Source organism: Ylistrum balloti, unplaced genomic scaffold (assembly GCF_031769215.1).
Source record: "Ylistrum balloti isolate Yb309-2 unplaced genomic scaffold, AGI_CSIRO_Ybal_v1 Utg369882, whole genome shotgun sequence".
Taxonomy (NCBI): Eukaryota; Metazoa; Mollusca; class Bivalvia; order Pectinida; family Pectinidae; genus Ylistrum; species Ylistrum balloti.
In genome coordinates, this window is record NW_026782019.1 from 83,663 (window position 1) to 95,947 (window position 12,285).

The 12,285-nt window shown below is 37.1% G+C and overlaps 1 protein-coding gene across 1 annotated transcript; it reads right to left on the reverse strand.

Annotated features, from left to right (window-relative positions):
• Positions 1-2,650: 2,650 nt before the first annotated feature.
• On the reverse strand, positions 2,651-6,188 carry LOC132546316 (cerebrin prohormone-like). The gene is made up of 2 exons (XM_060210041.1): positions 6,075-6,188; positions 2,651-2,794 (listed from the first exon to the last, which is right to left on the reverse strand). Exons 1-2 carry the CDS (start codon positions 6,186-6,188, stop codon positions 2,651-2,653), a joined length of 258 nt encoding a protein of 85 aa, XP_060066024.1.
• Positions 6,189-12,285: the final 6,097 nt, after the last annotated feature.

Sequence of the window (12,285 nt, forward strand, 5' to 3'; positions counted from 1 at the left end):
CACTCCCTGATCTATCTATGTTAGACCTTCACTCCCTGATCTATGTTAGACCATCACTCCCTGATCTATGTTAGACCATCACTCCCTGATCTATGTTAGACCATCACTCCCTGATCTATCTATGTTAGACCATCACTCCCTGATCTATCTATGTTAGACCATCACTCCCTGATCTATGTTAGACCATCACTCCCTGATCTATGTTAGACCATCACTCCCTGATCTATGTTAGACCACCACTTCCTCATCTATCTATGTTAGACCATCACTCCCTGATCTATGTTAGACCATCACTCCCTGATCTATGTTAGACCATCACTCCCTGATCTATGTTAGACCATCACTCCCTGATCTATCTATGTTAGACCATCACTCCCTGATCTATGTTAGACCATCACTCCCTGATCTATCTATGTTAGACCATCACTCCCTGATCTATGTTAGACCATCACTCCCTGATCTATGTTAGACCATCACTCCCTGATCTATCTATGTTAGACCATCACTCCCTGATCTATCTATGTTAGACCATCACTCCCTGATCTATCTATGTTAGACCATCACTCCCTGATCTATCTATGTTAGACCATCACTCCCTGATCTATGTTAGACCATCACTCCCTGATCTATCTATGTTAGACCATCACTCCCTGATCTATGTTAGACCATCACTCCCTGATCTATGTTAGACCATCACTCCCTGATCTATGTTAGACCATCACTCCCTGATCTATGTTAGACCATCACTCCCTGATCTCTCTGTGTTAGACCATCACTCCCTGATCTATCTATGTCGGACCATCACTCCCTGATCTATGTTAGACCATCACTCCCTGATCTATGTTAGACCATCACTCCCTGATCTATCTATGTTAGACCATCACTCCCTGATCTATCTATGTTAGACCATCACTCCCTGATCTATCTATTAGACCATCACTCCCTGATTAGACCATCACTCCCTATCTATGTTAGACCATCACTCCCTGATCTATGTTAGACCATCACTCCCTGATCTATCTATGTTAGACCATCACTCCCTGATCTATCTATGTTAGACCATCACTCCCTGATCTATCTATGTTAGACCATCACTCCCTGATCTATCTATGTTAGACCACCACTCCCTGATCTATCTATGTTAGACCATCACTCCCTGATCTATGTTAGACCATCACTCCCTGATCTATGTCGGACCATCACTCCCTGATCTATCTGTTAGACCATCACTCCCTGATCTATGTCGGACCATCACTCCCTGATCTATCTGTTAGACCATCACTCCCTGATCTATGTTAGACCTTCACTCCCTGATCTATGTAAGACCATCACTTCCTGATCTATGTCAGACCATTACTCCCTGATCTGTCTATGTTAGACCATCACTCCCTGATCTATGTAAGACCACCACTCCCTGATCTATGTTAGACCATCACTCCCTGATCTATCTATGTTAGACCATCACTCCCTGATCTATCTATGTTAGACCATCACTCCCTGATCTATGTTAGACCATCACTCCCTGATCTATGTTAGACCATCACTTCCTGATCTATGTTAGACCATCACTCCCTGATCTATGTTAGACCATCACTCCCTGATCTATGTTAGACCATCACTCCCTGATCTATGTTAGACCATCACTCCCTGATCTATCTATGTTAGACCATCACTCCCTGATCTATCTATGTTAGACCATCACTCCCTGATCTATCTATGTTAGACCATCACTCCCTGATCTATGTTAGACCATCACTCCCTGATCTATCTATGTTAGACCATCACTCCCTGATCTATGTTAGACCATCACTCCCTGATCTATGTTAGACCATCACTCCCTGATCTATCTATGTTAGACCATCACTCCCTGATCTATGTTAGACCATCACTCCCTGATCTATCTATGTTAGACCATCACTCCCTGATCTATCTATGTTAGACCATCACTCCCTGATCTATCTATGTTAGACCATCACTCCCTGATCTATGTTAGACCATCACTCCCTGATCTATCTATGTTAGACCATCACTTCCTCATTTATCTATGCTAGACCATCACTCCCTGATCTATGTTAGACCATCACTCCCTGATCTATCTATGTTAGACCATCACTCCCTCACTCCCTGATCTATGTTAGACCATCACTCCCTGATCTATCTATGTTAGACCATCACTCCCTGATCTATGTTAGACCATCACTCCCTGATCTATGTTAGACCATCACTTCCAGATCTATCTATGTTAGACCACCACTCCCTGATCTATCTATGTTAGACCATCACTCCCTGATCTATGTTAGACCATCACTCCCTGATCTATGTTAGACCATCACTCCCTGATCTATCTATGTTAGACCATCACTCCCTGATCTGTGTTAGACCATCACTCCCTGATCTATGTAAGACCACCACTCCCTGATCTATGTTAGACCATCACTCCCTGATCTATCTATGTTAGACCATCACTCCCTGATCTATCTATGTTAGACCATCACTCCCTGATTTATCTATGTTAGACCATCACTCCCTGATCTATCTCAGACCATCACTCCCTGATCTATCTATGTTAGACCATCACTCCCTGATCTATGTTAGACCATCACTCCCTGATCTATGTTAGACCATCACTCCCTGATTTTGCGTCATTGATCTATGTTGACCGTGCAGCAAATAAGTCGGGTAAATTGTACAAGGAGTCAATAGTTCCGGCATTACGTTTATCCATGACCTCGCTTGGTGAAGGCGGCGTTGACATAGCAATCTTTATAATTCTCGCAGCTAACACCATGATTTCCTGAAACAACAAACGAGAAAAGGGATTTTCATAAACTAAATAATAAAAAAGACAGGAAGAAGAAAGAAAAAGAAAAAACAAGACTTTTCAAAAGCAGCGACTACTCAATAAAATGCTTCAGCTGCAAAGCCGTAATAATGGACGTTAAAACCGTTAGATAAATCAACAAACAATGTAATATGCTTGGAATGTTGTTCCCACTGCGTGATACTTCATATTATATTATTTAATGATCTGTACGTACACATAAATACAAGTAAATGCGCTTATATGCACGTGCAGAATGAAATTTATATATTTACGTTGGATAAACCGAATGATAAAATCTTCTTTTTTTCATCAAATTACCTCACAAACATCGATATAGTAGTTGCGACCCACAACTGATTTGAAATATTCTACCGGAAGCAGTAGGTGGCGGTAGTCGTCATTGACGACGTCTTGACAACAGAATAGTTCCACTAACAATTCTTTTTTAAATATACTATTTGGAACTACATGTATGATGTCACATTTCATCTAGCTGTTTCCAATGTATCACCATAGCTAAACCACGCACATACACACACACATATATATATATACATAATTTAGGGATTAAAGCAAATGTCGGGCATGTCCAACAGGTTGACCCTATTGTTGCGCAAGACTAAATGTCAGTCTTAAAATTGACAAATAACCACTGCACAGTGGGTGGTAATTTTCACCTAGAGAATAACGCAACGCAAGGCAAGGCAGCGTACGATTGGAGGCGGTAATAGTGTTACGGGAGATTGCGATAGATCCTCATCATCCTTCTTCCAATTTGTTGTTTTACATACACTATGTTATCATTGAATGCTTACATATTTATATATAAATAATGTAAGATATTTTCAAATGTTTAAACTATGAAAAATTATCCCAATGAAATAAATTACGAAAGTGACCGTAACCCTTGGAGTATCGAGGATGCTTCCATCATGACAGTCGTCCGACAACTTAAATGTGTCGTCACATTGTGTTAGAGTTATCACCCTTGAACCGAGTGATTCTACGGTAGTAAATGGCGTAATCGCCTTTATATCGAGATATTCGAGACGTCCAACTGTAAATGGTAAATGAAACGGAATTTTGTTCGTATTATGGGTTTATCGTCAGGTAAACAGCCAGACTCTTTATGTGGATCTCCTTGGCTTCCTTACTGGACAGCATACGGGAGGCCCGTCCCCTGTCATCCCTAGTAATTTGGATAAAAGTTCTTTCCGAATGACGCCGCCACGTCAGACAGGCCGGTCAGTTTATCAGATTCCTGAGAGATACAAATCATCCAGGTAGGGATAGTCGAATTTCGCATCTCGGATATTCACCTGAGGTTTTGTTTAGCAACGCTCTAATCGATTGAGTGTAGCGGCTAAAAAGTAATCTAGTCGTAATATCGTCTATGAAAATGGTACTCCACACCTCAACGGTCTGCGGGGTGTCCTGCCAGCGACCTTCCTCAGTTTACTTATTACGGGGTGTCCTGCCAGCGACCTTCCTCAGTTTACTTATTACGGGGTGTCCTGCCGGCGACCTTCCTCAGTTTTCTTATTACGGGGTGTCCTGCCAGCGACCTTCCTCAGTATACTTATTTCGGGTTGTCCTGCCAGCGACCTTCCTCAGTTTTCTTATTACGGGGTGTCCTGCCGGCGACCTTCCTCAGTATACTTATTTCGGGTTGTCTGCCAGTGACCTTGCTTAGTTTACTTATGGTGGGGAGTCCTGCAAGGAGCCTTTGTCAGTACACTTATTGTAGGGAGTCCTGCAAGTAGCCTTTGTCAGTACACTTATTGTAGGGAGTCCTGCAAGAAACCTTTGTCAGTACACTTATTGTAGGGAGTCCTGCAAGGAGCCTTTGTCAGTACACTTATTGTAGGGAGTCCTGCAAGAAACCTTCGTCAGTACACTTATTGTAGGGAGTCCTGCACGGAGCCTTTGTCAGTACACTTATTGTAGGGAGTCCTGCAAGAAACCTTTGTCAGTACACTTATTGTAGGGAGTCCTGCAAGGAGCCTTTGTCAGTACACTTATTGTAGGGAGTCCTGCAAGGAGCCTTTGTCAGTACACTTATTGTAGGGAGTCCTGCACGGAGCCTTTGTCAGTACACTTATTGTAGGGAGTCCTGCAAGAAACCTTTGTCAGTACACTTATTGTAGGGAGTCCTGCAAGGAGCCTTTGTCAGTACACTTATTGTAGGGAGTCCTGCAAGGAGCCTTTGTCAGTACACTTATTGTAGGGAGTCCTGCAAGGAGCCTTTGTCAGTACACATATTGTAGGGAGTCCTGCAAGGAGCCTTTGTCAGTACACTTATTGTAGGGAGTCCTGCAAGAAACCTTCGTCATTACACTTATTGTAGTGTGACAAACCTGAATCTTTCAACATTAAACTTTAGTCTCTTGCAAGTGACCTTGGTAAGTACACTTATTGAAGGGTAACCAGCAAGGGTCCTTCAACAGTACACTTATTGTGGATTTTCCATCCAATGACCTTGGCCAGTGCAATTATTGCGGGGTCTCCTGCCAGGGACTTTCCTCAGTGTACTTATTGTGGGTTACCAGGCTCCTTCGTTACTTAAGTAAGATCAATAAAGTTGGTATCAACACGAATATAATGCATCATAAGAACGAGCGTTCAACTAGAGGTCAAGAACAGAGGCAGTACCGAGGAAGAAAGTATAGATGTTTGAAAAGAAGAGAAAGTTATACCCCAAATTTAGTCGCCTCTTATGATGATACGATGGGGGCATCAGGTACAGTCCTTATGCCCTACCTGCATGGGATCAGATGACGTTCAAGTAGTGGCCATTAAATGGCCTTTATCTTAATATTTTTGCCTACAGGAGTGAGTATATGCTTACCAACGGTTTAATGGTTCCGCCTACGAAATAAGGAATAATATTCGCTTTGTTTTTACTATGTTTTGATTCCGTTTGAGATAACGTAACGTTATTTGCTGTTTACATATACATGTACTTTTGTTGAAAAGTCGATAAATAAGTTAAGCAATGCTTGCAATAATGCAGACGCCTTGAAACCTTTGGAGACCGTCTTGATCTTATCCTCTTTTGTTTCAAGTACTCATGAAGACGTTTATGTATGAAATACGACTGTAAAACCGTATAACGATAGACATTCTTACTGCCAAATTGCTCATTAATGATTCTAAATGCTATTAAAAAGAAACAATTAGATGTTCGTTCTGTATCGGAAAACATTTCTTAGACAAGTCATGCATACTGTCGATATTCTAACATGCTTACCTGTCGCTCTTTTTGATCCGGTGAGACTTGGAATGAACGGGCTGAACCCCTAGTGATCATCAGTAGAAGGACAAACACCAGCCCCAGGACCACAAGGGATGATCTAAACGGCATGACCTCTATAAAAATAGGTAAAACGTTATAAATTTCAATGAAATTTCATATATGCAGCAAACCTATGTCGTCGTCGCAGCGTAATGAAAATCAGCAACAAGAGACCCATATTGCCTGTATCACTCTCTTATTCTTGTATATGTAGCGTGTGTTTTCTTCTCGGAGTGTATACAAAACCACAAGTGTGGATAGGAGTTTACAAAGAGACTGGGGTGACACTCTGTCACTTGTCAGTCTATACATTAAACACTAACAACACCAATACAACTGTACACTATTGTGGTTTAAGGGTCATAGTTCAAAGCATGTTTGATGTCATTCGTATGATATCTTTTATCAATGCAACAAATAAAACACAAAACAATACTCGTGTGACTTCCGTCCTTCAATATTTAGATTTTTACAATTTCTGAGACGATTTAGATACCAGACCATCAAACGCTGAAGATGAATCAAACATGGTAAGCTCGTTTCCACCCGCCAGGTCGATGACATGTCCAGCGAAGGTGAACAGAAGATAATGATCATTCAATCTCTAGGGCGAAGATGGACCCAGCAAATAAATTTCATTTATCGCACACAGACACGTCTATGTTTGTACCAGATACAATTTATTACCAAAACTAAAAAGTTTGTACATTATAAACAATACATCTGTATACCTTACGTGCTGGTGGTACTGCAAACGATTCTGATTAAAATTGTATCTATTTGTCGCAAGTTTTCATTATTATTTACACAATGTTTACAAAAGCAAACTTGCAAACTAAAAGACCCTTTGACCTGGAGAAGAAGTTTAAAATGGGTTTATAAAGAAAGGTAAATAATTTAACATATTCATTTTACATAGGATTCAACTGAATCACTTTTATTGAATTTTAAAAAGTTGAAATATGCATTGCTTAAGACCTGGGCCTGTATTCATGAAACCGTTCTCATGCTCAAGCATGAATTTTGTGCCTTATGTCTTGTTTAAGTTAAAAAAATCACAAAGATTTAAAAACAATTTTGAAAGGATTTCAAGTCAAAGTTATATTCCATGTTTATATTTGACATTTGTATTATTTTATATGATTTAGGTGAATTATAAAAAAGTTTGCTCGAGCATGAGAATGGTTTCGTGAATACGGGCCCTGATTATGCAGGTATAAGGTCAGATGACCTTAGGTTAATCTTCATGATATATAAAATCATCATAAATTTAAAACGCTTTTAGTGCATGAAAGTATTGGGGTATTGTACAAAAATAGAAACGTAATTTAAACGAGTACCTATATTTATCAAAGAGTTGGAAACAGTATAGTATAAATAGGGTATTGAAAACGTAATGAAGAAATAAAGCGGGGAGGTGAGTTAACCCCACAATTAAACAAATTTAGCTGTTTTCAAAACTAAATAAAGAAGCATACTCGTCCGGAACACCTGGTCTTATTCTCCGTATACATTTTCAGGAGTCTCCTTTTAAATCTTTCTTTTGTTCTTATTTTGCCTTTCTTTTATTGAATTTGAGGTTGGTATTTTCGTATTGTTTTTGTTACACTTAGTCTCCAACAAACACACACGCACAAAAAAAAATTCAACACGCGTACTTATCTCGCGTTGACGTTAACCATGTCGGTATCTATCGCAGTTTTTATTTTAAAAGGACTATCGTCCTGTAAATTGGATCACGCTTCATATTCTTATCTTTTGCTTAAAGTTGTTAGGAGAATATCTGACATAAAAAAGATAAAATGAACCGAAATTGAGTACCTTATATTATCTAAACTTGCTTTTTGTACAGCATTACTTGAAAATCGACCACCATTCAAAACATGTGACTGAATATTTCGATGCAAAAGCGTGGCTGAAAGGAGATTATCTACAAACGCAAGAGGATTTAGTGGTGAATGAATATGTAACGATGGATTTGTTTTACTAACAATTAGAAATCAGAGCAGTCAGTATCTACGTTGTGTGCTATACCTTATATATTCATACTGACTGAGTATTTTTGATATCAGATTACTTACAGGATTTATTATGTGGGCGATGATGAAACTGCGCACGCAAGATAATATAATGGTATCATACTGAAGTGTCAAAAGACTTTATTTTGGATAAAATGTTTCAGAGCTTGTTCCTGGTCGATCGCATTTTAGACACAACCCAAATCCTATAATATTGGTGATTCAGGTTATCTTTTCAACGTCCAGTAAGCGTTAATGGCCTATGTTTAGTCGATTGTATTTATTAAGGAGTCAATATGTAAGATGTAACTGCGTGGCTTACCATTTCTGATGAGATAGGTCATGAATAGATAAACTAGATATATCAAGTATCTACCTATTCAAACGATCACACACCAGTCACAGATCAATATGATTAACAACCAACTGTAATTATATCATGAAGACCAATAAAGGTTTATCATCAAATCATTACAACATCGGTTCTGTTCACATGCCTACGCTGGAGTGGATTTCCCCTGTCAGGTTTTAAAGTCTTATGAATGCAATCATCTACCGCTGCATGCCATTTGGGTGTAACAAAAGCATGGGAAAATGTGTAATTCGGTGAAAGACTTTTTAAAACGAAAAAGTTCTCACGCTTATCAAATTCAAGGCTAATATCTAAACACATTTTTAAGTTAGAGTTAGCTAATTTGCATATGGCATGCTGACTATACTCCTGCTTATTTAAGGTACATCAGATTCGTTGAATTTATTGTAAAGATGAAATAATGATATGATTTATATACATTAAATGCATTTAATGTAAAATATTTATTAAACAAAAAACAAATCAATCCTACAAAGTTTTTAATCCTTTATATACGTGCATAGAGCCATTTTTGTTAAATATATTCGGTGTTTAACAGAAGCATTCTGAGTTTCAGCTATGAAATGTGAGAAAATAATGATATTCTAAAGGTGTCATTCCTTGCAACACCAACGTTTATCGTATTTCAAATAAATGCTTTTCGCAATTTCAATAGACGAATTTCTATTTTTGTGCCCGTCTCGATAACAACAGACCATAAAAACGTTTAAAACCTAGAAGAGTGCCTCACAAGGTATTACCGAGAATATCTAATTCCAGTGATACATATACATCTAAAAATAGAAAATACGTACTTATGATGCTTTCTATAATGTAACATTATGACCCCTGATGTTAAGACCTTGGACATTATTATATATGAAGCCTGGATATTAAAGGTAACGGTATTTTGAAATATATTTATAGACATCTGAATATCTCGATTACTATATATCCAGCTTAGACATTTTATATGTACTCTTTCGTTTTCTTGATTTGTTTAATTCTGTTTAATCTTATTAGTGAAGTAAGGAACAACATTAAAGGTAAAGATATTCAATGTAATGTTATGCAAAACGTAACGGTCTCTTTTAACCTTTAAAAGAAAGAATAATTTCCGTTTCGAAATCTTAATTAATCTTTTTCAAGAAAATCGATAGCTTTTCCACTTCGGCCGTCATAAACCTTCATTAGTCAGTCGACGTGTTAACACAACTCTGATTTAGATGATGTGGAAAAGTTTTCAGAATATATATAACTTAAAGCAAACCATCTTTGACATTTTGATTTGTCGTTAGGACTAAAAATAGGATTAAGTAATATATTCATTGAATTATAAACTGAAACATGATTTGCAATTAACAGAACATTTCTGGGATGGAAGTTTTGAACAGGTTTAATCTCCATACATACCAAAAATACACCACCTTTACCAAACATCGACTAGCAAACTAGGCAGCCTGAGACAATTATATAGTCTTATGATCAGAACAGTTTTTCTAGTTTCTAGTTTCAACACGTGGATATTGCATATCGGACAAATATCAAAACAAACCGAACCTCGTTAAAGAAATAAGCTAATTAAAATATCATAACATATATAAGATCGTATTGCTTAGCTAAGAACAATCCATAAACATTTAAACTAATAACACTGTTTTGGATTATTATCAACATCATCTAAACTTGCTTTTTGTACAGCATTACTTGAAAATCGACCACCATCCAAAACATGTGATGAATATTTCGATGAAAAAGCGTGGCTGAAAGGAGATTATTATCAATATTACGGATATGATTCGATTATAAGTTTCCCGATGATAATTTTAAATTATTACGATAACCCAATATTTAATCCACAATATGTATTTAAATAATTTAAATATTCTCTGCGATGATATTCAATATCTCAAGAATTTGCGGTATAAAATGCCATGCTTGGCTAGTTTTAACAAAAGTTTTGAAATTAACTTGGATAATATTTTAGTTTTGGTTCAACAATTTCCTATTTAGTGAATGAGAAATATAGATATAAGTATCAGTAACACAAAAGTAGACGTTACAAGTTTGAGTGAATTGTTGAAAGGACGTAGTCCCTGACAAGTATACATGTGTATATTAAAAAGTGAAAAAATAACCACAGCACCAGTTATTTCTAATCCAGAATATCTACAAAGATATATGAATTTCTTACCTTTTCAAATACTTGACAACAACAGATACGCCTTAGCTGGTGCAGTGCTGGTGCAGCTCTGTCCTCGAGTGGCGACACCACGTGATCTAAGCACACTTATACTGACGTATAGCTGCTCTTCTGCTTCCCTCCTCCCCATTTACGCCGCTGCTAATCAATCCGGCCCATGTTGATACGTATTGTTTTAATTACAACTGATATTCACCGATCGTTTCCAAAACAAGGTTTACCTTAATACGTTTTGATTAGAGGAGAAAATTGACTCGACAAACACGATAATGAAAAGTCTGCTATATTGTAAAACCTGTTGACCGATTGTAGAATGACATATTACTCTGTATGTCGATCAAATGCGTATTAAACCGCTGTCTGTGTATTGACCATTCCACAGTTTCCGCACAAATCGCCACTGTCGCAATTCAACAATGGTCGAACTCACTCAAGTAATCAGAGAGTCCTCTAACAACTCGCTCTCTTAACACCCACTATAATTACAATGCGCAAATTACTTGTTAACTTCACTTGTCCTTCCTTCCGATAACAATTTGAATACGAATTAGTATTACAGTATATCTGACGCTTGACCTCTTTGATGTCCAAAATGGTTCGTATCAAACGCTTCTCTGACGCGGAAGCGAAAAACATGTAACCTCAGATTGACGATGACTGGGATTTGTACTAGACAGTATACCAAGGGTTTCACAACGGAAGTGCCAGTTCTACAGTTATTCGAAATGTAAGAAACATCAGTATTGTAGTACTACGAAACATAAAAAGACCACAGGCAGTTTATTATCTTGATTGTTAATACATGGAACAATATTCCAAGAATAATTCCATTTTTGATTTGAATTAGAGATATTTTACTGTTTATGTAAACATTCCGTTCACACATTGTTGTGGCAGGGTTTTGTCTGTTCGTTAACTGTGTAGATTCAGCAAAGGAGGGTGAATTGAATCGTTGAGTGATGTTATCACCACTAAAAGTTTAGTACTTAGCATTTATCACTGTATTCAATCGTTTTTGTTACTGATGTAAACATTTCAATAACGGTCTACCATAGACTATGTCTGTTGCCCATTTCCTTTTGTTTGTAAAATTATGACAATAAAAATATATATGCGATGTAAGCAAGAGATAAAGTTTCATTTCATTTCAGATTATATATATATATACATAAATATATAATGCAAACATTAGCGCTGTCTACAAAAATATAGATACAGGTAAGTAATACAAAGGTTAGTACGTAGTCTAAACAAATCACAGGTGCTGAATAACAGGAATGAAATTTCGCGCAAATCTATATACTGGTATATATAATATCTCTATACTGATATATATATATATAATATCTCTATACTGATATATATAATATCTCTATACTGATATATAATATCTCTATACTGATATATAATATCTCTATACTGATATATATAATATCTCTATACTGATATATAATATCTCTATACTGATATATATATATATATATAATATCTCTATACTGATATATAATATCTCTATACTGATATATAATATCTCTATACTGATATATAATATCTCTATACTGATATATAATATCTCTATACTGATATATAATA